Source organism: Polyodon spathula, chromosome 2, assembly GCF_017654505.1.
Source record: "Polyodon spathula isolate WHYD16114869_AA chromosome 2, ASM1765450v1, whole genome shotgun sequence".
NCBI classification, from domain to species: Eukaryota; Metazoa; Chordata; class Actinopteri; order Acipenseriformes; family Polyodontidae; genus Polyodon; species Polyodon spathula.
Window position 1 is genome coordinate 28614410 of NC_054535.1, and position 27484 is coordinate 28641893.

General features: G+C 36.7%; 1 protein-coding gene across 1 annotated transcript; it reads right to left on the bottom strand.

The window, feature by feature from the left end:
* Positions 1-27484, bottom strand: LOC121294980 (dnaJ homolog subfamily B member 14-like). The gene is made up of 8 exons (XM_041219247.1): positions 27310-27484; positions 18224-18380; positions 8723-8868; positions 4806-4991; positions 3659-3750; positions 3127-3236; positions 2364-2536; positions 1-769 (listed from the first exon to the last, which is right to left on the bottom strand). The coding sequence occupies exons 1-8, from the start codon at positions 27440-27442 to the stop codon at positions 645-647; spliced, it is 1122 nt and encodes a 373-aa protein (XP_041075181.1). The 5' UTR covers positions 27443-27484; the 3' UTR covers positions 1-644.

A 27484-nucleotide genomic window follows, 5' to 3' on the forward strand; every position in this document is an offset into this window, starting at 1 on the left:
TAATCTGAGCACAGTAAACAAAGTACATATTTATTTCTCAGTTAAATTAGTCATTATTAAAATTCTGAAAGCAAAGAATAACTTTACAGTACTGTAGGTAAGCAGAAAACTGAAACAGATCTTATATACAGAAATAGCAGACAATAATATATTATTATAACAGTTCTCCATCTATATTTAAAGTATTTTCTTCTGTACTTACAGGTGTATCAGAGTTTAAAAACAAAAAATCACAAACAAATGATTAAAAAAAGTTGTTCAAATCATTAAAAGAGTAATATTATAATGGGTTGATTTAAAAAGAACAGATTTATTACTTAAATTAAGCATCAGTGTGTCTTAAATGATAAAATAAAGAATATGTTTGCCTAAATGATAAAGAATGCACAAAGCTGATTACTACAGACACATAGTGCCGTACCAAGTCAAGCCTAGTACAGTGTTTCATTATCTCCTATAATGCTCTGCTTTCCAGTTGAAGGCTTCTGAGAGGAAAAAGCATTGGTGCACATTAGCCTCTCTTTTTTTGGTCAATAAAAGATGCAACAAGGCATTTTTAGGGGTGGTTTCAATGATTTCCACAGTAAGGCTATTCAAAATAAAGAAAGTATTTTGATAACATTAAATGGGGGAGGACAGACTGATCAACCGCCCCGAAACAGATCATTTAGCCGGTCTAACTCTTTGCAGTTGTCCATGGTCATCATGTCAGCCTTCCTTCGCAGCCGCTCGTCTCGGTACACTTTGGCTGCATACAGCAAGTCTGTTTCTGAAAAGGGTCAGAAGAGAGGGTTACATGGGGTGTGAATAAAGGCAGAAGCTGCTTTTATACACAAATGTATATGTTACAGGTAAACTCCAACCTGGGCAATTCGCGTACTGCACGGGCAACGTCCGAAATGAATCACAAAGACCTTTCATTCCGGGGTTTCCCTGGGCAGATCTAGGAGTGCCCAACAAAGCCTGGTCAAAGTCCAAAATTAATCTAATTTTATGTTTTCAAGGGACAGAGACAGAGCTACGACTGAAGAGCTTGTTTGACCCGCCTACTTGAGTAGCGTCATTCACTCACTCACTCATCTCATTCATAAAAACTACACAGGAAGTCCGGTTTCAGAAAATATGCATACATTTTAAAATGTATTTTTATTAACGACATGACTATATAAAATATTTATTGAGATATGACTCACTTAAATTAATTAAAATCTAGATATGATGCTCTCCAACTCTTAGATTGCTTGTCACAAACACTGCCAAACGTGAATCAGCTAATCATTCATGTTCCACCCAGTAACTGCATCCATCTCTCTGATTGGACAGTTCAATACAACTCCTAATTATTACTGGGTGTTATTACAGTACACCCTCACTATATACAAACCTGTTGGGGTCCAAGCCTTTAGTTCTTTATATCGAGGGGTTCATTATAGCAAAAAGACAATCATAATGAGATGATATTGTGAATGAATACAAGTAGAATTACATGTAACTGTTCTTCATGTATGCAGTATTCTGCCTTTGCTTTATCATGTTTGTTAAACAATGAAAACGTAGTACAAAAAGCAAAAACCCCAAATTGAAGCTGAACTTTTATTTCAAATCAACCCAACATGAAAAGTTTTACATGAAAAGTTCAGATCCTCAAGCTTTTTTTTTCTTTAAATCAATTTTGCTTTGCCGCATGGTTGCTGAACAAGCCAAAAAACAAGAGTGCTTTTTGACAACCCATATTCACGCATTGCCTGCCTTACTAATTTTTTTCAAACGATCAATATAGTTTCCCGCTTTGTTGCAACATAAAATTATTTTCGTGTCGGAGGAATAGTTATTATTACACAGCGCACGCTTATTATTAAGACAACAGAGTTGACTTCACTGTGGAGGTGGCATCCTGTGCGTAGACCGGGATGTTGACAGTGTGTGTTTATTATCTTTTTTAAATTTTTTTATTTGGGGTTCAGGGGCCAGGTTCGTTATAGCCGAAGGTTCATTACAATGAAGGGTGTTCTAGCGAGGGTGTACTGTACGTTAAAAATACTGTTCTTTTTATATGCAAGTGTCAATGGGGTTTCTCATGTTAATTTTTTGTTCCGAAGTTGCGGATAATATTGTTCCAATGTGTGACGTAGGTTTTATATCTCGTATCAGATGTCATGGCTCCTCCTAGGGCTTCGTCGCACTTTTTAAAAGGTCAGAGAAGCCAATAGTGGTTATTTTCAAACAAAAATAACAAGCATGTTACTGACATTTGAAAGCATGTCTGTCTTCAAATAAGTTATGTCTTCATAACCCTAAATCCTGCTAAATACAATCTTGTTAGCTGGCTTCTAACAAAGCATTAAAGGGTCAAAGTCACTTACTTGTTTGCCGTTCTTTCCAGCAATTATTTCTGATAGTGGAAACATAATCCTCCTCCACACTCTTTTCAATTTTTTGTAGTGCTGACCCCTTATACTCCGATCTGAAATCTTTTGAGACGTAATAATCTACGATCAGGTTTTCTGTCTGCCGTTTAATGGTCTGACCGGTTGCCCTGCAAAAGAAACAAGTTGGTGTGAACTTTTAATGTTTTTCTAAATTTAAAGTGTACCAAATATACCAAACATACTTCTCTCCCAATGGTTATGTTGGTGAAGTATGCGTTTGTACTTAAGTTTACAAAATAACACTCAGAATGACTTTATCCATGTATTAAGCCAATGCTTTCTAAGAGTGCCTACCTAGCTGCTGTTTATCTAGAATATTACATTCTCTTTATCTGTAGAGAAGTCAGTGTCATCTAGCAAGTTAAAGTATCCATCAAAGATAAAAACATAGGGTAGATGCCAATATGTTTGACTTTTCAATCTCAGATTCTATTACTTTTCTTCCAGAGAATCAGTCTGTTAAAAGACCTTCTAACACACATTTTATTTAGCCTTTTTGTGTGTGTAACTGCTTGCCTACTTAGAGTATTGCAAACACAAGTATTTGAAGTGCCAAATTATAGGTGTACACTGTTCAAAGTGCTTTTAATTATAACAAACCTTATATAATATGTCTTAGTGGTCAGTTCTGGATAAACAATGTTTGCTAGCGAAAGAAACAGATGCATGTAATCTTATGTACATAATGGGTACTCACGGTCTGGGATATAGGCTGTAAGGTGGTGTTGAGACCATCAACTGGCTTAAAACAGACACTAGAATCAGAAGTACAATGGGCATAAGTTGAATAAACATTGAAAACCCACCCTGTAATGAAGAGAAAAAAGGGAAGAACCATTAAAAAAAATATATACTTTTTTTTATTAAAACAAGTAGGTCAGTAGCATACACCCCCCACCACAACCTACAGAAATGTGTGCTTGTATGAACAAACATACAAAATGTTTCCATACACAGCATTAGCTGATTCTTTCAATAACATACCTTTACCAAGTTATATCACAATTCAATAATCCATTCTCCAGATATATATGTATGCATCTCGCAATCACAATTTAATATAAATAAGATACACCCCCACATCCCAGTAGTCTGACTTTTACTGGGCGACTGTTGTTGACTTGTTCAATCTACCACAGTACTGTAAGGCAAGTGCTGCCACGTCCATTTCTTTGCCCCAAGGGAATGTGCAATACTGCATTTGCTACAGTGTTGGTGGCAATACATACATCAGCCCTGTCCTCCTGCCTCTCTCGTCTGGTTTGATTCTGATATTGAGGGCTGTATCTGGCTCTGCCATTTGTAAATGTACTTGCGCTATCTGTGGAAAGGAAAAGAAAACAATTAAAAATCTTCACTATATTATACATATTATTGCTGTACTTCTCCCCCCCCCCCCCGTGGCAATGTACATTTTACTGATAACATATACTGGTCTATCCAGGAGAGACCACCATTGTAGAGTGTTATCAGTGGAGTCTCTGCTATGGACTTCTGTGTACTGTGGGGTATGTTAAGACTTACTTTAACCTTGCATTAAAATACAGTTTGTAATGCTTTTATATATTTATTATATTTTTATTTTCTCTACAGTCTGGACTTGAGCCGCTGACCCTCGGCACTAAGGGCAGACACGCTACAGTTTTGCTAATGGCGAATCCCCCCTGGAGGGGTTTGTAGTCGTGTCTTTTATGCACACATACAATGTAGCTCTTTGGCCAGTAGGGGTCACTCATTACAAGTTGCATTAGAACCAAGGCCTCCAAACTTTGAGTTTTGTTCACTAAGCATGACTTAGACACCCTTTTTAAGTTATTTCACATTTATATATCACAGTATATATCATGAGTGTACATTTTGTTAAATAAATCTCATTATACAGTATAAATGAAAATTGTAACTGAAGTATAGGTTTTGTAACTGCTTGAAGCACCACCGGCCACTAGGGTTCAGTGTTTTGCAATTAAACAGATTAGAATATTTTCACCAGTCCAAACTCTATTAATGTATTTCAGTGTAGTTTAGATTATTATTTAAAAAAACACTGTGTGTATCACACTGACACAAAGACCAAAAAAAGTCCAAAGCAGAAATACATTTTGTCAGCACTGTATTTGCAATATCGGCAAGGCAAAATGCAATTAATAAGCCACTGCATTAATTTCAAAATTGTGTTAGTAGGTTTGACTCAAAATACACTAACTTCCAACAAATATTAACAAGTATCTGTCATGCACCCTCACCCACAGCTGCAAATAAAATGAAAAACTCCATAGGCAGTTCTTTAGATATATGCAAAGCCCTTGTGTGACATACATACAAGTCAAACAATGGGGGTTCTACCGCAGTATATCTATTTAAACATAAAGCACCTACTTGAAGGGAACCCCCCTCCGAAGAACATGTTAAACAGGTCCTCTGGCGTGACGTCTGCCTCAAAGCCCCTGTGGAAGTCGAATCCTGCCCGGCCCTGGGGACTGCACGTGGCATCTTCTCCCCCCGTCAGGTCATACTGCTTTCGCTTTTCTGAGTTACTTAGCACTGCGTATGCATTTCCAATCTCTGAAACACAGTCAACGACAGTTAGCCAACTCAACTTAAATATTTTATTTCAGGAGATCCAGGGGCCCGTTTCATAAAAGTCCTGCGACTGTGATGTAGTTGCGATGAGATTGCGACATCGCAGAGGTCATCACTGCATGCGTTTCATAAAGCACTTCGCTCTTTTGCGATCTGTGACGACTGAAATCAGTAACTCAGTAATCAATTTTTAGGCACAGTGACAGATAAGGTAAATTCATAATGGCAGGGTTGTAAAGGAAAAAAAATACAATTATAGAAATGGGTGGTCAATACAAACCTGTTCTATTTGGCAAATTTTCTGGAAGTTTAAGTTACAAAGAAAAATAAAATAAGTTACAGATGATCACTGAAGCAGTAAACACTGTTGGTGAGGAGCAAACAGTAGCTAAAATAAGAAGGAAATGGACAGATCTAGCGAGCAGAACAAAATTCTGTCGACAGAAATTTGGAGCTGCGTAGAACTTAAGTTACAGGCTGTACATTGAAGTTTTATACACACATACATACATACACAAGGAAAGCCCTTCAGCTGTGTAGAAAAAAGTGAACGCTGTGCAGTAAACGTATGTAAAGAAAAAGGTTACTAATTTGCGTTTACATTTTTTTTCTACACAGCTGAAAAGGTGTTTATGGCTGAAACGTATATAGGGAGCTAAGCACACTCACTACCTTGACAATTATTAGTCTTTAGGGGCATGCCTGGTAATCAAACTGCGTTTAGCCTCATTATTTAAAGGCGTGGGGCAGGTAATAACATGCAGCTTTCTTACTGTTGTGGTGAACTGTAGCTGAGCCGAGTTTTTGTTTCGGTGATTTGGGGATCTGGCAGGTTTCTTTTAGATGGAGAAGGAGGCGCTTGTCCTTATTTTTGTCACTTGAGTTTGGTTCATTTGTATCACGTTTGTGTGTTATTTAACTTATTTACTGTACACATTTAAATTTTGTTTGTATTACTGTTATCATCATCCACATAATAATTGCTGCATGGCATTGTCACCAGTTTAAAGCAAGGCAATCTGCCCAATAATTATCATACTGAATAAACCTGGACTTTTGGTATGTGACTGTATTTAGCAAATAAAGTGGGTTTGTTTTCACAACTTGACTTTACCTTTGTTATTGTTATTTTTCACCCACATAACTTTGGGGTTACACATCATTAAATAGATCATTTTGTTTTATAATTATTTAAACCTTTTGTATATAGTCAAAAAACAAAACAAAAAAATTGTATACTGCAGTTGTACCTTCATTTCAGCCCTATATGTGTGTATGGGAAGAAGGACAGCTAAACTAAAATATATTTTTTCTAATTTAAACAAATATTTATATTTTATTTAAAGAAAATGTTGGGAAGTCATGGTGCCCACTTGGCTGGTGGAGAATCATAGTCCCCACTTGGTAGCATAGACGTGTGTGTGTGTGTGTGTGGGGGGGGGGGGGGGGGGGGGGGTTATAAGGTACAGAGACAAGTTTATATTGTCATATATTGTCATCAGGATGTTTTACCCGAGAAAGCTGTTCAATAATGTGTACAGTTCCACAGCAAGCTAGTAGTATGAACACCATGGTATGTCCTAGGATCTGCGATAAATTGCTACTAGTGGTTGCTGTCTGGCAGTTGCAGGTTTCTGGTGAAAACTGGTGAGGTCGCAGCCCTGTTAAAGTTTTATGAAACAAAATTTATTTGTGCAGTGTTTGCGATTGCGAATCGTCACAAATCGCTTTTATGAAACAGGCCCCAGTATTGGATACAGAATGTGCAATACAGAATGTGATCAGGTAACAGAAGGGGAAAGATGCTAGTCAATTCTCTGCTGTATTATGACAAAGGCTGTACAACCAAATCAATATGTTTTATATGCAACTTTAATATATGCAACTTTGAACCTTTTGTGAAAATAAAAATGTATCCATTTAGACTTGGTTTAGTATTTAGAGTCATCTTTTTATTTTACCTTTATTTTAACATGCACGTTGATTACACTATGTAACACAATTTTTGTTCCTGGGTAGTAAGAGTTATTTCCTAATTGCTTATGCCTCAAAAGTATAGAAAATGGCTATTATTCCCCACAAACTTTGCTTTTGTGACCAGGACAGTGATATTTTGAAATTTACCTATTTCCAATGAGAAAACGGGCGAATGTGTCTTTTCGTTCACATAAAGTCAGAAAAAAACAACATATGAATCCAAATTAACATGTATTCATACTAAAGTAATACAAAAATGACTACAAAAGATTTAGAAGTGAGTAGTTTTTCGAGATTTACGATTATATTGTAAATCACTTTCACGAATCAGCCCCCAAATGTAGTCTCCCATCATGTTCTCATTATACTGTCCTTGGTAGCGGCATTCAAAGTCCAGTATATCCTGGTGGAAGCGCTCGCCTTGCTCCTCCGAGTAGGCTCCCATGTTATCCTTGAATTTATCAAGATGAGCATCAAGGATATGGACTTTGAGGGACATCCTACAGCCCATTGTGCCGTAGTTCTGCACCAGAGTCTCAACCAGCTCCACAAAGTTTTCGGCCTTGTGATTGCCCAGGAAGCCCAGAACCACTGCGACAAAGCTGTTCCAAGCCGCTTTCTCCTTACTAGTGAGCTTCTTGGGGAATTCATTGCACTCCAGGATCTTCTTTATCCGTGGTCTGACGAAGACACCGGCTTTGACCTTTGCCTCAGACAGCTTAGGGAAGAAGTCTTGAAGGTACTTGAAGGCTGCCGACTTGTTATCTAGAGCTCTGACAAATTGTTTCATAAAGGCCCAATTTGATGTGCAGTGGTGGCATCAGCACCTTCCAGGAGTCCACCAGTGGCTCCCACTTGACGTTGTTCCTCTCCACACAGAACTCGGCCCGCTGTGGCCAGTCCCGCCTGTGGTAGTGCGCCTTGGTGTCCCTGCTGTCCCAAAGGCAAAGATAGCAGGGAAACTTGGTAAAACCGCCTTGGAGACCCATCAGGAATGCCACCATTGCAGCCTCTTGATGCCATCTCAGAAAAATGCAGATATGTATCCACTTAGGCAGCTGGAACTAAACTGAACTGGTGGGCTTAAGGCCCCTGTATTTATACTACTATTTATATTACTGGAAAGTTCTAGAAGTTACTCCAAGTTTACTCAGCACTGAATCTATCTGGAATGTTCTGGAAAATAGGTAAATTTCAAAATATCACTGTCCTGGTCACAAAAGCAAAGTTTGTGGGGAATAATAGCCATTCTCTATACTTTTGAGGCATAAACAATTAGGAAATAACACTTACTGCCCAGGAATCAAAAAAAAAAAAAAAATAATTGTTACACGGTGTTATCACATACAATAATCAAGTACAGTGGTTTATGATGTATAAGGAGACACTACTTTGGAAAACAATAAAGTAATCCACAATCCTTACCAGACAACTGTTTTGGGATTTTACTTATGTTTACCACTTTTAAATTATGTTTAAACTTATGTTTAAACTTTTACAGCCTTAAATTTGACACGGTGGATAGTATTTCACAAAGGTTAAAACCAGTGCTTTACAATGTTTTAGCTTTGAAAAAGCAAAACAAACTGCTTAGCTAGTCATATTGGATATGCACTGACGGAGTATGGATATCAATTATCAAATGCCTGCCCTGATTTAACCTTGTGACCAACGTCAAGTATCAGTTTCAGCTTTCATCCGAGCCACCACCCTCAAAGGTAAGGAGTGCTACTTACTTTTGAATGCATCCGTTGCTCCTGGTGCACGGTTTTTATCGGGGTGGAATTTCAGTGCAAGCTTTCTGTAAGCTTTCTTCAGCTCCTCCTCGTTGGCCTCTTTAGTGACACCCAGCACTTCATAATAGTTTTTGCATTTCTTTATCCTGTATGAAAAAAAGAAAATTAAATATATTTGAAACGGGCACCTTCTTTACACTCAGCGGCAAATCAGGCTTCCTATAAAACAGTGTTTGCACACTGTGCAGCGACTATGTGTCAACACTCAAGCATTTAGAGGTGCTTGTGGTATCTGTGGTACCAACTCTTAACACCCAAAAGAGGCTGAAAAAGGGTTGTAAAACAAAACGGCAAAATTACAATCCTCTTTGTTGCCTTTCAAAAAATAAATACGACAAAAAACTTCAAAAATTCATCGACAAACATCTTTGTCGAAATGTTTACCAGTGAATTTATGAAGTGAATTTTAGTATTTCTAAATTTACCACAATTGAGTGTTTCAGTTATGGATGGAAAATAAAACTACCAAAACATGTACACAAGTAGAATTACTACCATTAACACAAAGTAAAATCCACTGTACATCCATAGTATGCACATGTAAAAAAGTAATTTTGCACAATAAAGTTTTTTTTAAATATTTTCACCCACAAAAGGTTTATTACTGATTTTTTTTTTTTACTGAAATATAAAATTATGGAATGTATCAAAAACAAAGACTAAACAGTACTAGCTGGTAGCGATTGCGATCAGCACTACAAACAAATCCAAACATGGTCTGTTCCCAACTGGTTTGTGTTAGCGAGAGTCATTATCACACCTCTGGACAAAAGTTTTGCATCACCTAGAATCACCAAGAATTTGATCGAGATTAACATTACATAATCAAATAAACCTTATTTTAATTAATTATTATTTAACTACTACATGACATTGGAAAAAGGTTTCACTTGACAAAAATTAGTTAATTCTATAGGGTGATGCATAACTTTTGGCCATAGGTGTATTTGCAGGTGGATCAAAATACTACCAATGTTTCAATACTTATACTGAACTACAAGATAATGTATTTTATTTAATGAGACGTACTAAAAAATCAACTACAAAAATGATTTGGAAAACACAGTTTTCACTGTTTAAATGTTACAAATTAGGCAAACAGGCACTTTAACATTTTAAAGACAATGGATAATCTAAATACAAACATTAAGACTGATGAGCCCCTTTTTAATGATTCGAATGTATTTACATCAGCCGCTGTTTAGACTTAGGCCAGTTAAAGAGTGGGGGATAACACTATCAAATGCATTTGTCAAGCGTCAACCAACTGCTGCTGTAAGCTCCTTTATTACAAGGCATGGCACAGCAAAACATTTTAGCTAAAATGTACTATACACCAACCACTGCAAGGGCACCTCTGGCAGTGACATGTAAAAAAAAAAAAAAAAACCTGTGCAATGTTTACAACAGAAAGAAGCCCAACAATTATAAACAATATCCCTCTCTGTTGCAGCTGTCAACATAGGATGTCTATTTTGTTATAGAAGTTTCCTGGAGAAAGGGGTTAATTTAACTGCTAAACCATGTCTTCAGTGGTATTCATGTGGGTCTTCAGAGGCCCTGCAGTCAAGCAAACATCCCAGATTCGCTTTCCATTCCACCTCAAACGAATTATGCAACTGATTAGGCACATTGCGTTTTAAATCTTTTGCAATTTACTTCTTTTAATTTACTCCCATGGGGGATATCCTCAGGACAATAATGTGCTCTTCACACACCACAACAGGGTACATTTAGGGACTTGTACATAAAAGAATGGGATTCAGCCATTAAAAATTGAGCAACACATTTTTAAAGAAAAGTTTTGTTTAGTGTAATTAAAATATGTATTAACACGTTATAGATTTGTTTAATTGGTAAGCAACATACTCATTTCTAAAATAGTTTTTATTTTGTATCCCATTCTAATTTTATAAATAGTTACACTAAAAGACACGCAGTTTACACAGATCTAGAATGTCTTTTAGTGGCACCAAAACAGAGACTCAATACAACTTCTAGAAAATATTAAAAAAAATAAAGGTTAACCAATACTTTATTTCAGGGCATTTTGCAGAACCAGGGAAGCTTACTTGTTGGTATTCCTAGGATACCAATGGTTAGACGATTGATACAATCCAGGGTGATTCCACTACTCCCCTAACAAAGACAAATTGTTATATAATTCTTAGTCTAGGAGCCGGTTTCAAAAAGACTCTTAATTTTCGAGTTGGTTGCACCCCAACTACAGAAAAGGTTTGTCAATAGTATCTCAAACTACGATGGGTGACAATCTTGTTTTTTTAGCTTGGTTGTCGCTTTGTATTCAATTGCTGAATGTTATTTTTTTTGTGAATCTACTGCTTAAACAACTCATAAAACAAACAATTTGGGATGCCATCTTTGTATTTTTTCTGTATACTATACCCATCTTGGAAAATCTAACAATACTTTTCACTTTGACTCGGACCTTGACCTTTCAAATTGGGGTCATGTGATTTTTTTTTTTTTGTTTCTGGACAAAGACCAAATGCTTTGAGATGCTGGCATCATATTGGCTATCTTTATTCCATAATTCCCAAGCTCAAATTCTGTTGTGGGTGTTGCACAAGAAACATTGAGGCTTTATTTATACGTCTGTGAAACAGGACAGTAGAAGGGACTTTTGCTTATTTTGGCCCATTTCAATTAATGAGCTGGGAAAAACTAATACAATTGACAGTGCAAATATGGAAGAATTTTTATTAGGACTTAACATCAACAACAAATCAAAGAAATTGATGCAAATGCCCTATTTTTCATTGTCTGAATTTTCATTTTTCGAAAACGTTTTTTCCAGTTAAATGTTAACTGAATTGTGTCCATAAGCCCAGTTTGTGTGCTGTATCCGTAATCTCCCCAAATGCGTGACAAAGTATCTGTCTTCTTTATTGAGAGAAACGGTAGTTCCTTGTACAAGTTAGAAAAACTTGTTTGAAACTACCGTGAGTCTCTATACATCTCCAAGAGTTTTGCTGTTTTCACCATGTTGCAGTGGCAAAACTAAATCACTTAGAATTACCATCTGTACCAGTACAAAAAGTCTGAAACTTTCTTACATCAAATGTGAAAAAAAAAACAAAAAAAAAAAAACGGAAATACATACATCTTATACAACAAAAAGAAATTATTGGACCTGTAGATGGTGATTGGTGATTCCACATGGTGGTGAACGTCAAAATAAACCAGGGAATGCAAGCAGTTTGATATCCACGCAATTTACATTAAACAACGTATTTATGTTTTAAAACAGCAGATATCGCAGAAAAAACTAAACAAAACTAAAAAAAAAATACTGTGGTTTGAACTTGCCACATGACATCCTTGAAAAGCAGATAGACGGATGGATGATGCTGACTTGCTGTTAGCTGTCTAATAAACTGCATCAAACCCAACATCCTTTGTGTCTCTCTCCAACAATTCCCGTGCTCGCTACAGTATTATAAATGTATAAATTAATAAATAGCAAGGTAGGAAAATAAATGTCACATTAATTGATTTGGCTGATGCGTTTATCCACAGCAATTGACATTTATATACCCATATAAAAAGTGCAAGTTTCATATATATATATATCTCTCTCCTCATACAAGTTATCTGTGGAGTAGCGGTTAGAGCACTGTGTTCCTGACTGGAGGGTTGTGAGTTCAATCACAGCTGTGGGACACATTGCTGCTGGTCAAGTTAAAAATTTGACTGTATAAATGGGTAATTGTATGTCACAATTGTAAGTTCGTCTGGATAAGTGTCTCTGATAAAAAAAAAAAAATAATAATGATAACCATAATAATGATACGCGTGCATGGTTAGTATTTGGATGGGAGACCGTCTTACAATATCAGGTACTTAAAACTTTTCTTTGGAGTTTTACTCAGTGGTGTACGTTGAGGGTATATGCAGGTAAACAGCACTTACCCACTTTGAATTTGGCCAATATATTATTTACCTACTTCTCATATATGCGATACAGAGTTTACTCGCTTCTGCTCTCCTGTAATGTGCAAATCCTGTGTTAAAGACAATGTATTTTAACAGCAAGCGTCTGTTGTGTTCAGAGCATGTGAGCTGAGCGAAGCGGTGACAATTCCGTTCAAATCTCATAATATCCGCCGCTCGGCTCTTTCTTTCATTCTGCTCTGCTCCCCTGCTCCAGACAAAATGGTATTTTATATATTTATATATATATATATATATATATATATATATATATATATATATATATATATATATATATATATATATATATATATATATATATATATATATATATATATAAAATTAGCTGTTTTTTTTCCCCCATCGTGTTGCCGATTGCAGATGAAAAGACGAATTGTACATTCAGAAAGGAATACTACTTAATTGCCCTTATTAAATCGCATACCTTGACCCAAAAAGCAAAAAAGCTGACAAAGTGCTCAGGGAAGTTATCTAATTGAATTTGAAGATGCTTTCTCGTTATTAATTGGTACTGAAAACCTTTGTACATTTCAAACTTTGCATATGATTCGTATCAAATTAGCTTCATACAGGGCTTATTTGTATCCGAGTATCTCACAGGGAGCTCAAAGCAACCCACAAATACATATGAGTGAGTCGACAGGGCCGACGGACCACCCTGGCTGTACTAGTGTATGAACTATCCTTAAATTAAGAGTGCAGAAAATATAAACCGTGTTCACAGCGCTGTATGGTGCATAACCGTAGAACTGCATCAGAACAATAACTGCAGACAGATGGACACGCACACGGATGACATTTGTCACATTTTTATATGGCACAAATGCAGATATTATATATATCTAAACTTTTTTTTTTTTTTTTGGTGCAAATAGCGTATATCTCGTTTTGCATCTAAAATCTTCTCATATGTATGATAAGAGTTTAGATTCAAAACAAGATATACGCTATTTGCACCAAAACTGAGATAAAAGCTGGATCATTCATCTCACGGTGCCTACTTTCTGATGTTCAGTGTCCATTGTCCTCAAAACACTGTATACACCACGTTAAATACAACTCAAATATTCGTTTATACTTGGTTATGACCAAGTTGTTGTACTAACAAAGTCAAACAATAGGTCACGTTTTACTAAACATTTTAAAATTAATAAACAAACAATTACCATAATGAACACTATCGTAGTATGTTGCTTAAAACATAACACAATATTCATAATAAAGTTGAGTTTACGCTTATAAATAGTAACACGTTTAAAGCTTGGGACTCCCTCTCTGTAGCTTGGTGTTGTTTACATTATCTTCAGCATATTTTAAGTGATTGAAAGCTGAAATGACTTTTCTTACACCAATACAGTATTGGTAAGCGATAATCAGTTTGTTTTAAAACCAGGCTTTAGTCACTGATAGGTGCACAGGCAGCGATTCCGTGAATGCTGCAGAGCTCAAGCACCAATGAGAGAAAATAAGGTCCTGTACAGTGCAAATAAATCACCTGTTCTGTCAAATTATAGTGTGGATGCATCACAAGCAGAACTGTTATTCGTGTTTAAAAATATAAAATCAATTCATACAAAGACCCCAGCTTTCTTGAAAAGATCTGCGTTTCCCTTGGTTTTCTTTTGTATTTGTTTTGCTCTCATTAGTATCTATAGTAGACACACCTTCTGTCAGTTCTGGTAGATGCTACTGTACTTGCTGAAGTGGTTTTCTCCCACTGCTAATTTAAAAAAATAGCCACCTAGCTGTTTCATCCCGAGGGCACAACCTGCGTCATGCCTACTGTAGATGCCTGTAACCAGATCCAGACTGCCGTGCTTGATCGTATTCCCGGAGAGGACATTCATCTTATGGACTGTGAACTGCCCTTGTAACTTCCAGAGAAATGTGCTGAAATAAATGAAAGCCTACAAGGCTGACTGCAGTCGTACAGCTGGACTGGAAACTACCATACGAGTCAAAATAGGCTGGAAACTGGTGCTTCGCAACAACATTGACATTGCCACTGGTCTCACCAATGGAGCAATAGGGAAGCCTCAGGCTGTTTCCTACTATCTGGAAAACACAAGTATAGTCAAACCCATAACCATCTAATTTAACAATGGAGTCACCCATACCTTTGAATGTTTACGCTCAAAGTTTGAAATCATGGACAGAGTCTACTGTAGGACATATTCCCTGAATATGATAATACATGAACGTATATTAGAAATGTAACTGAATTCATTAATGAAACTGTGTGTCTTGAGAAACAGGGCAAACTGCTGTGTCTTGAAGGGGGCCTCTGGTTTGCAGACATACTGAAACTATGTGACCTACTGATTATATAGAGGACTGGCGCCTGAACTGGATTAGGCTGAGCGGACAGCTGAATTAAGTATAGATAATTCACACGTGCAACAACAATGGTTTTGACACAAGTAAGACATAAACTAGCGATGTCCCGGTAAAAGAACATTAAAACATCAAAGGACTTGGAATTTAAAGAGGCAAGATACACAAATGATCTCATGAAAGCAGCTAATCAGCAGAGTGAAAAATACTACAAAAATCAAAGCAAAATTTAACATTTTGCACTCCATATGGAATGCTGAACAATGTGCTGTCACTCTGCTAAGCAAAGTTGCAACTCCAGGACTCTGCTACAAATGGAACCAAGACGAGACTGCCTGAGAACGGACCCAAGACGAGGAAGCAAGCTGCAAGCGAGTTAACTGCTACAAGCAACGAGACCGACGCCCGGCAAGAAGACCTCCATAAAACTTACAGCGACTGTTACCAGACAAACCAGTCTGGGTCTGCTGTACACCTAAAAAGCACTGCCCTGCTACCTGCGTAGCTAGACATTCAATGAAGAGGGCAGAGCGGACGGGTGCTGTTGGGGATCCTTTACCAAGGACTGGAGACTTTGTTGCAGCTGTTTGTTGATTCTATCAAGAATTAAAACCTTGTTGCCAAGTTTTGAGCCAACGTGGGACTGAAGACTTTGTTGCTGAGAGGACAGTTTTGCACTGGACACTTCAACAGATTGAGATTCCAAACCAGCGGACCAAAAGTCTAAGCTTCAAGGAACCGTTGAGTATAATTCCAGTTGCATTTTCCTTTCATGGAAATACATTAATTAACTGTAACACATTCACATAGAATTGAACTGTTAATTATTTAGTTTGCATACTTTGCGTGTGAAATTACTTTTAGTGAAACTTAATGAAGTAACTATAAGTAATCTACCTCATATTGTTATATGAAGTGAAATTGTTATATTTTTAAGTTCTTTAAAAGTAAACTTGCCATACACTTAATCTATATTATTAAAAAGCTTAATGGGATATATTCTTAAGATTGTCAGCATTATCTCATATGTACTCTGTGAATTGGATGTGGGAGTGTGTGTGTGAGCGAGGGACTAGCTACCTCACAGCCTGCTTGCTTGCTATAGAAAGTGCGGCTTGTGTGGAGACAGGCAGTGTCATATGTACTTTCTAACTTTTCTGATTTCTGTTTATTATTTGTGTACTTAATAAAATGCTACCACTGATTAACCATTCCTTGTGTCCGCTTGTGAATGTGTGTTCATAAAAAATCCTCAACCTTTAGGACACGTTAAATGTTGTTAGTACAAAACTAAATCAACCCAGATATGATCAATTATTAAATTGTTCCTACACTACATTGTTCAAGAGTAGTTCCCAGTCATTGGTGCTCATTCAATCACCATTAACAAATGGCAAGGGAAGACTCTAAAAATAGTTAGGATGGATCTTGGTAACTCCATTTCTTCCTATGGACAAAGTTTCGTTGCACTTTGCATCCTTAAGTGGTGCCCACCTTATCAACGTTTTGACCCCCCCCTCCCCTGCATTAAGGCAAACTGCCACTGGTCGCCACATTTTTTTTTTTTGATTTATTTTATTTATTTATTTTTTTTTACACATTTTTGTATTGCGTCTTTAGTCCCTTCTCAGAGGGAATCTGTTTTACCTGCGCATTTTTCACACTGGTTTCCAACACAGTTACGTCTGTAGATTTGAAACGTGGGGGTCACTAAAATAAAAATGGCGAACAGTAGGGTGGTCATTGAATAAAAAACTGGGTCAATTGAAAATGGCATTTTCTTTATTTTAAAACTCGTTATATAAATTCATACCTTACACAGTTTATAACTAAATAACTAGATGCAATGAAGTAATTCTTAAATTTTGATTGTGTTCCCACTTTTGGTATTGGAGACTGACCCTATAGTACTACTATGCCCTTTACAAACAGTCTTTCATTCTGTCCATACTGTAAGCTATTAGATCATCACTCAGGATCTTGTATATGCCTCCTGACTTATGAGATGAAGTAACTCAAAATTTCACCTCTGTGCTCCTGGACTATATTATTTATTTATTTATTTATTTATTTATTGTTTTAAATGTACATTTGCAAACAGTGTTAAAGGTTGTTAAAATGGCCACAACCTAGGTATACTACACATGCATCACACATGGTCCCAAGTTGCCCCACAGAGATATTCCCTGTTCACCGAAAAGGCGGAGTAAGACATATGATGAAATGTGATGAAACATTATGAAACTGATATACCAATTTTACATTAGAAGAGCCTTATGTAGTCTTGTTTAATATAGAGGTGCCTTCAGATAATGGAACTGATGTCAGGCTTAAAACTAACATTGTGTCTGGTGGCTAATGCCGTCTTACAGAACACTTTGGCTATAAGAACACTATGCTTGCTTTCCGAGGGGCATTCGTTTAGCTGGATTATACTGTACTACACTACACTTACACAGGTTTGTTATCTCAGTCTCCTAGGTGGCTAGGATTAAAGTGATAACTTGTAGTTGACAAAACAGTTCGATAAGTCTCACCTGTTGTTCACTTTCATTTGTTACATTGTTCTCAAATGTCCAATTTTACAAGACCAACTGTACAGAAAACATGTATTTTGACTAAAACATGATACTGGTACTACACTTGGGTTAAATCTGTTTACAAGTCAAGCTTTTGAACTGTCTTGACCTTCTTGGGGTATTTCAACCTTCTACGGCTTCTTTCCTGTCATTAACCAACCAGCTGCTTCCCCAGTTGACCGCCATGCTTTCAGCCAGCAACACTGCTGAGGTGAAATGCCCAAAGAAGTGCAGGTCTAAGAGATATCTCTTTTTAACTTGTCTAGCCTTGCTTTTACTTATTTTCATTGTACTTTATTTGTAGCATCAAACCATCCCTGTTTAAAAAATATCTTCCCCTTCTTTTGCAAGACCCAAGTCAGGTTTATGAGCAATTCATAAACCACCCCCAAGTGGGAAAACATGAATGAAATGTTCAATTCCCAAGCACCACTAACCAGCAGGGAATTGCTGAATACATACTGTAGTCTCACTGTATGGCCACTTTTAGACAGATGGTGCCTTGAACTGTTTGATGCAACCGATCATACAGAAGTAAAAAATAGAATCCTACCTTTGTACTCCCTCCACCTGGTCCTTAGTGAAGCTTTTTGCAGTCTCTTTGGTGCTGTCCTTCTCTGAATTGTCTCCAGCGGTGATGTCTGTGGGCTTCCGGCAGTAAGCACCACTCCCAGCAGAGTTTCCATTCATTGTCAGTGCATCCAGCAGTACTGCAAGAAGAAAATGCAAAGGCTTGAACACTAATGACCGAAAGAGTGGACCAAAAGCAAGACCTACTTAACTGCGTGGCTCTGAACAGGTCAATAACTTCAGTGTCTTTCAGTGCCCAGCACTAAAGCTATACAGAAGCAGGTTGAGGAGTTTGTTCATTTAATCCTCCACTTGCAAAGAAGCAAACATTAAAAAAATGCGTATCCTTAGACGTTGATCGTCTGTCTGTCTGTCACACCATACCAGGAGAACACGATAACTGCCTCAATTTTGCACCAATCTTCACCAAACTTTTGTTACACTCCTAGCCTCGTATAGACGTTTTGGATTGCATTTGACTCTAATCTGATAAACCATTAATATTTTTAAACTATACATGCACTCATTCACCTTATCACCTTACGCAGTGCAAAAGCGAGATACGACTTTACACAGTATCCTCGAGAGGCGTCAGAAGTTATGCAAGTTATGCTGGGGTGTACAGTAACACTTACTGTTTATTACACTGACAACACACATAGCAGACTACTTGCCAAAGTGAAAAGCTTGGGGAAACGAGTTAGGTGCCATTTGACTAATTTCCAACATGTAAAACCAAAACATGCCTTCATTATCACATATCACTACCAGCAATGTTAAGCTTTCATTCTTGAAAATCTTATGTTTCCCTATTTGATCACATATATGATATAACCAAAGTTGGAAATGGAAGTCTAAGAGACTTCACAAAGCAGCCTCCTGGCTATGCTATCAAAGACATATAGTTTGACCATTATCATTCTGTGTGAGATAGTAAAATACCAATTTTATGCTAGCAATGAAAAACAATATCAGATGAAAGAAAAACAAGATGAGTCATTACTTCTGAAACACACATGTATTTTTTAAATTCTTGCAAAATAACAATATGTCGCATGTAGGTTAATGCTGGTTTATTTAATATGTCGAATGCTGAAGTTATGCTGACCTAAATTGTCAGTTGCTTAGTAGTTCAGAATTAGCTTCAAGTCTTGTGCAGAAGAGTTCAGTTCTTTAAAAAATGGGATGGAATAAAGTTTGTTCCCAAGTGTTCCCATGGTGGCTTGAAGTAAAGAATTAGGTAATTAGATTGTCCAATTATGTTTTTTTTTTAGTCTGTAAGCTGATTGACAGCAAGGATCACTCAAGAGATCAAAATCCTACAGAAAATGAAGTAATACAATATAACTCTGTACATCCTACATTTATAAATGTAATGCATCAAAAAAGTAAAACGGAACAAAGATGATGTGGTTATTTTTGTTTTTAATAACCCACAGGAGACATGGGGTTTTTAACCTTTTTAAAATGTTCTTGGCCAATTATTTAACACTAGAACTGCCATGCACATCAATTTGGCATTTTAGGATTTAATATTTAAATTACTCTGCGTTGGTGAAAGCTATGCAGTTGTCCATTCTTGATTTTTCCTAAATATCTGAAGTAAATACCCAGATGGAGGTTCTAGTATTAACACCTGTTAATTTTATTTACAGTTGTAGCAATTATTAGAATGTATGAAAATCGAGGATAACTCACTTTCCTAGTAATTACTACCATTTCCGTTATCTTTTCACAAACTTTTTGGTCAAGTTTCGAATGGCAGGCACTGTTTTGGGTTGGTAGCATAAAAATGTGTTTTGATTAGACCTAGGACATCTTTCAGTGCGTAATAAATTTTGTCCTGATCTCCAACTGTCAGCCAGCAGAACCTGTTCATACATTTGACTTCGATGCAATCACCCATTTCAGTTGTTGCCATTCCTGTAATGGTTCCAGGATAAGCATCTCCATCTTGGCACACAACACAATGGGTATGACTATGTCTGCTTCCTCTTCTTTTTCCACATGACACTCAGCTGGTTGTTGAGTGATTTTAACTGTTACAGGTGAATAACAGGAGCAAAACTCAGGCATCTTACAACTGCACGACAAAACTCATTTGTTCTTCTGTAATGATGCGATCCATAGCAACACTTGAAGGTGGTTGAATGTTTTGATAAAGCTCCTTTGCGTCTTCAATATCCTCTTTTCTCTGCCACAATTCAATCCTCTGTGGACTTGATTGTGCCTCCAACACCAGCATGAGGACCTTTCCATGGGCCAGCTCCATGAAATTCCAGTATACTTTTACAAAGCCACAGAGGAAAGACAGTTGAAAGCAAGTAAAAGTTGCCTTTGTTCTTGTACTGGGTAGTTGGTCCATCACTCCAGAAATGTAGAGTTTTTACCTTGGGAACTCTCTCTAACCATTTGAAGACTGGTGTCATATGAGCCCAGACGGCCACTTCACAATGACAAAGATATTCAGACACTGTACCAAAGCATTTCTTAAACAGCTTATCTCATACATAGACTACCACTGTATGGCATGACACCACTTTGTGTGATGCGCCAAAATGAGCACCTTGAATCTGACTATTAGATTTGCAATTGTAATTTTCTGAGAAATCAACAAGAATTACAGCTTCATTTTCTGTAAGGTTTTCTTTCAGCTGTTTCCTCATTTTGATTGTGAATATTGACCGTGTGAGTGCACATACTTGAAGCTTCCTTATTTATAGAGCATATTTCACAAGATAATTCAGTCGGGAGAATGTATTGTCAGATGTTTTGATATTGATATTTCACGCTGTGTGCTGTTTTTTGTATATGTATATTCATGTCCTGTACAGCACTCCGAAACCACTTGTGGTCTCTTGCGCTTTATACATTTTTAAAATAAATATTAGTTCTTCCAGCTTTCCCCTTCCTGTACACTTGAATGTTGTAGCCACAGATTAGCTTTCTCCATTAGTTTATTTGACATTCTGTGTAGTCCATTATTTCCAGTTTATTTCTGTCATTATGAGGTCTTCATTGTTAAGGTTTGACTCAGTTTTCTTGTCCCCAGATTGTTCACACTCTTATTTCCAGATGAACAAACCAGAGTATTTGCAAGTTCTTCAGCATCACTGATATTTATGATCTTACTATAGAAGACAGCATCCACTTTCATTTGAATATTCTCATATTTTACACACTGGCAGGTCTGCCTATCTGCCTGAATGGTCTGTAGTGCATAAACTGAGAATATGACACTTTGACACTGGAATTTTCATGTTTGAACTGCAGGAACAACTTTTTCAGTGGTGCAGAAAGAAGTCACTTTCTCTTTTTTACTTCTCAAGGTGATAATATCTCTCTTGCCAGGCAACACCCGACTTACATTGTCACAGGAAAGAAATTTGATTACCAACTTCTTTTTCTGGCTTGCAGATAACTTATTTGAAGTGTTGGTACTAGTAATAGACCTGTGATCTTTTTTAAAGTAATCTGCTGTGTAATAAGCAGTTTGTATTTCTTGAAAATGGCATGATTAAAATTCTCCAGTTTTTTTTTTTTTTTTTTTTTTTTTTTTGCTTTTGTGCTTTGTTGAAATTTGAGCACATGGCGAAAGAGAAGGGTCTCTTTTTTTGCACTCTTTGCTATTTTTCAGGAGTTTCTGTAGCTTTGCCAGGAGTTTTTTTTTTTTTTTTTTGCATTTATCTTGTATAATCTTTTTTTGTATTTTGTACACCTCACTTTCCAGCAGCCTTATCTTGTCTTTTAGCAATTCTGTTTCTTTTGTGATGGCCTTTCTACACTACCATAATTCCGTCTTGCATGCTCTGGTGGTGATGACTGAGGTGTGTGAGGTGAAGTGAATGTGGCAGATTTCTTTAGCTGCTCTTTCTTGTTTTTGGGCAGAAGCCTTTTTCCATTTCTTTCTTCTACATCTGTGTTCTCTATTTGACACTTCACTCACTGGCACATACTTCCTTTTGCTTCTGTCTCTTTCTTTTGCTAAGCACGCACTATGTTTCACAGTATTATGTTTTCTCGTCTTTCTGTACCTTCTACACTTCTCTGCATTACTAGCTTTAGTTTTTAGCCTCTAATATGGCAAAAATAGATTGCAATCTACCTAATACCAACATGCTGCCCTTTGAATTACCCCTACCCTCTGCCATTCTATAACACAAATGACTGAGTCTTAGAAAAACATGTTTTAGCTGAATTTACCAAGGTGTGATCGAGATGTCACTTTCTGATCAGAAAAGGACATATGATGCTTTGTCTTGAACTTTCTTCAGTGGCCAATGAAATCAGGAAGTAAAAGAAATAGAATACAGCACTGGTGACCTGTGAGATAACAGACGTCAAATCAACTCACAGATCCTATTGAAAAATGATTAAAACTCAGCTGTGGAGCAACAGAATTAATGGAAAGCATTTTAAAAATATACATAAAGGTATAGTAAATAAGATGTATAGTTTGAAGCAATGCAACTCATTTTTAAAGACATTAAAACATTTCAGATTCATTTTATATTATTAATATTTTTGGGGAATTTTCAAAATGTATAACTAAAGTAGAATGAACAATCATAAGACACAAACACAGTCCCCAATGAACACTGATCTACATGCTGCCCTAACGCAGTTTTTTTTTCTCTTTCCTTGTATATGGAGAACCGACGAGTGGGTTTACAAAATCCCATTAATAAACAAACAAACAAACAAATTAGTAAGCAGCATTTCGTACTCCACAAACTAAACCGTAAAAATGTTTTCAGTTTGTGCAACGGCTTAAGTACAGCGTAATTTTCCCAGGTAGCAACGTAACGTCCTTTTACATTCAACAGCTGACCCCTCTTGGGACTAAAAAAAGACATTCAATTTTTTGGCAAAATATATATATTATATATATATATATTATATATATATATATATATATATATATATATATATATATATATATACACACACACACAACGTGTGCATGTATCTAGTGTCAATGTTAATAAAATGAACCCAGTGTATTTTTTAAACCTTGGACCATAACCCTATTCTGTTAAGACAATTAATTCTTCAAAAAGTTTACAGCATTTTAAAATGCAGTGAAAAGGCAGGGTGCGTGCATATGTATTTATAAATAAAAGTTGTATTAAAACACGTTGAATGAATCTTAAACGTAGCGGAAACCGTCGCGGAATTAGCTTTTCATTTTCAAAACGTTACAGTTGTAACCTCTTAATAGGGCCACGGAAACTATACTTTTTCAAGAAATTCACGAATGACAAAAAAAAAATAATAATAATAATAATACATTTCACAGATTGTGACGGAAGTGCAATTTTATTTAAAAAAAAAGTTTCTATTGTAAGTTGCCTAAAATTAATAAGGCATCAAAAAAAAAAAAAAAAAAAAAAAAAAAAATCAACAAGGTTGAAACATTTTAACATTTAATGGAAGCTACTGAGTCAACATTTACACCGTAACGTTTAAAAACCATCTATTAAAATGTAACAAACAAGGGTCATTTAAACGTTTTGGCTGAAAAAAGTAACAAGCTGACAAAACTGATAAAACAAAACAAGATGACTGACAAATTCGGCAACATTGTCGAGTTTTGTAAACGATTAAAACTTAGGCCATGTTCATACAGTAATTAAACAGACTGTGTTGTATAGTGCTATGCTGACTTCGCTATCGTTTTAATGACAGCCTGACCTACTGTTGTGTGGTTAACAGCGTCAAGATGCAGTGCATCTACTAGGTAAGCTGTAAGATCCCCTGAATTAGCAGTAGTAAAGTCAAAGTTGTCTTACTCTTTCACGTGTGTCACTGTTAGGCAGGGCTCCACAACTGGGGATTTTTATAGTTAAAAAACGTCGTAGTTTTTCATTGTCCAGCCTTTGTATCGGTATGTTTGCTGCACAGAAGGCTTCCACAAATTCAAGCGTGTTGACATTATGTGCTGCTCTACTATCTGTGCTCTTTGTTAAATAGCCCTGTGACTGTGACCTGCTTGTTTGGTAATTGCATAACCTGAACTGCTAGTTTTATTTTTTTGTTTTTGTGTGCTGCGCTGTTTAGATGCTTGTCAATAGTACCTTTTCTTAGATGATCCAAAGACACACTACATGTTGAGCAAAACAACATCCCACCATCTGCAGGCAACATCCCCTTTTCATAGCTCTGAGTGCGATGTTCTACTGAAATGAATTTTACTTTTGTTTTATTTATTATCAGCTGTCTGCATTTTTATTGTTAATTATACACTGGAAGCCAATACATCTAAACAATGTAGACAACAGTTTTAAAACTCACGTTAAGTCGTTGTACAGTATGAGGAATTCCTTCAAAAATGAAGCCAGTATTTGTTTGACCCCGTTCCCAAAGTAACAAAAAGCACGTCATTGATGCCAGACAGCTACTGTCAGCAGAGAGCTGTTTCTACCATGACAAATGTAAGATCTATTAGTAGCAGTTTTATTTTTTTATTGTTGCAGACATTTCTATGTAGTTGTCTATGCCTCCTTCACACTTGTTGTTTGCTGGCCCAGGGCTGCCTTATCTCGTGCGTGAATGCTGGAAAAATGAAAAGGTGGCCCTGGGCCGGGTGAAATTTAAACCAGCTTTTTGATGCGGTTTAAAGTAGGCAATGCCGCCTCAGGGCCGGCCTGTCTGTATATGTGAACCCAACACAGGCCCTGGGCCGGCATTAACGCGTCAGTGTGGTGACGTACCACAAACCACTCCCCTACTAGGTCGAGCGCAGTAGATCGAAACAATGCCGGTTTTAAGAGGTAGCAGCTGGGACAATGCAGAAATTAATCCTTAGCGGTCCATTTATTCTGCGCTTGTCAGGCGCATCACGTCCAATTTATTTTCACATGCGTTGTTAATTTTACTGTTTTTTTACAAAAATTGTGTTACATAGTGTTATTAGTGAAATAAACCGCTACCGAATAAGTGACCTTTCCAGGCAGGTAGCAAATCCTCACTACTGTCAAAGTTAACTTCTAGCCCTGACATTACATATTTTTGTTGAGTCTTTCTGTTATATGGAATCTAAAACGAGAAGTTTTTTTTTCACCTTCATTTTACAATGCCATTTCCACATTTGTTTTATTTGAAGTGTTTAAAGTTTAAATTTCAGTTTTTGTTTGCTTTTTCAGCTACATAAAGGTCACAAGTAAACCTTGTGTTATTATTTTATGAAATCCTGTCGATGGCCACTGTTTACTGTGAAGAAACTGCAATGGAAATGAATGAAAAAATAAATAAAATGCTGTGTCAACTTTATGTATTATTAAAAAAAAAAAAAAAAAATTAACGAACTGTTACTGGCATCTTTTATTTGTAGTTAATTCACTGGAGTAAAATAAGTCCTACACAACTTATTCTTTACTCCTGGGATATTTTTCTATTTTAACATGTCACATATTTTAAGGTCTTGCTGTGAAGTAGAAGAGCGACACTCTTCTATACAGTAGAATTTGTGTATTTCAGACCTGATTCATTTATTGGTTTCACTGTCTTTTTGATACAGTCATTTATTCATTCTATTTTATGAAAGAACACGAACAAGGTCATTTTTGCCACTCAAAAGTGATGCAGGCAGTAGAAGCCTTATTTCAAGCAATACCCTGCACGCTGCAGAAATTCCTCAGTGTTCTGCATTGAGACCAGGACAATGGGAAACCCTTAAATGAGTTCCAGGGATAGGCTTGCTTAAACCTGTTGTTACCATAAAACCCTGCAGTGTGAAAACCTGCACAGCAGTTTCATCCATTCAAGGTTTTTAATACGAGCTTATATAGATAAGAAGCTCAGGTGTGTCTTAAACTCATAGTAAAACCAGGAATGGATCACACTGCTGTGCAATGGCAGTCTTACATCCCTGTATTCCATCCCCCAACCAACAACAAAGTACGCCCTACACCAGTCTGGGGCACAGCGATCTGGGCCTGAGAGAAGACTGTTCCCTACAGATGCACCAACATGAGTAGTGTGATGACACACAGTACTAACAGCTCTGCGAATGAACCAAAGATAGATCACTTTCTTAAATATATTAAAAATGTATTACTTTGTAGAGACAAAGTGGACAAACCAGCTTAGTAAGTAAGTTGCTGCCCTCCCCAGAGATTACAATTTATAACACATCCAATATAATGTGTAATAACAACCATTTTAAACAGTAACAACATGTAGGCCTGCTGTACAGTTAGCAAAACACTTCTTATAAATCTGTATAAGTTTCAAGCAAAGAGTTTAAGGTAATGTATACTTTACATCATTGACGTTTACCAAGCAAGCAACACAGTGTAAACACATTCGCATTAAAACAAAACTCCAGCTTCGTTAAAACATTTATTAAACCCAACCTCAAACCATTTGTACAGGTACTCCAGTTAATAAGATTAAGGATCATTATCCCACAACCCAGTCATCCTTTTCAGAAGATTTCGAAAGAATGGCAGGCCTTGCACCACCGCTAGCAACAAATCTGACTGTTTTGTTACGCAATTACCGGTAGACACAGACAGAATAATATACTAATATATAATATATAATATATACACAGATACAGCGTACCGTATGTGTTATAAACTTGTAGAGTTTAGTTAGGTTTCGCAAGCATTAATCATCATGATTGTGTCAGCTAAAGATAAACGTTCAAGCAGTCACCAGCGAGTCAATGACATGCAATTCCAATCAGTGATATAATCCACAGTCACGTATATTTCAAACTGTAGACTGTACCTGAGAAAATCTCTAACAGGACAACATGCTTTTCTTAACATACGTTCTTTATCGACCTCAGATTCAAAATGACAGAGAAGCAAGGGCATGTGCATGTACACACTACACACTACCTAGATACATACACACATTACACACTACACACTACACACACACGCGAATGACTACGTTTATTATCAGTTATATATATATATATATATCATTATATATATATATATATATATATATATATATATATATATAATATAATACCGGTAGTACAAGATCACGTACGTTCAATCTTCTTAATTACAAGGTACAGACGAACACTGTATTTATTTTTTACCACCCTACCTTTTGCTTTATCAGTAGGATACAGCTTCTCTGCTTTATTTAAAAACTTCAATGCCTTTTCTTTGTCGCCAGCTTCGAGAGCTTTCCTTGCTATTAGGATACATTTTTCTGCTTCGTCTTTATTCCCTTCCATCTTCTTCCTCTTCCTCCCCCTGCCAAATTCAGCGGATTACAC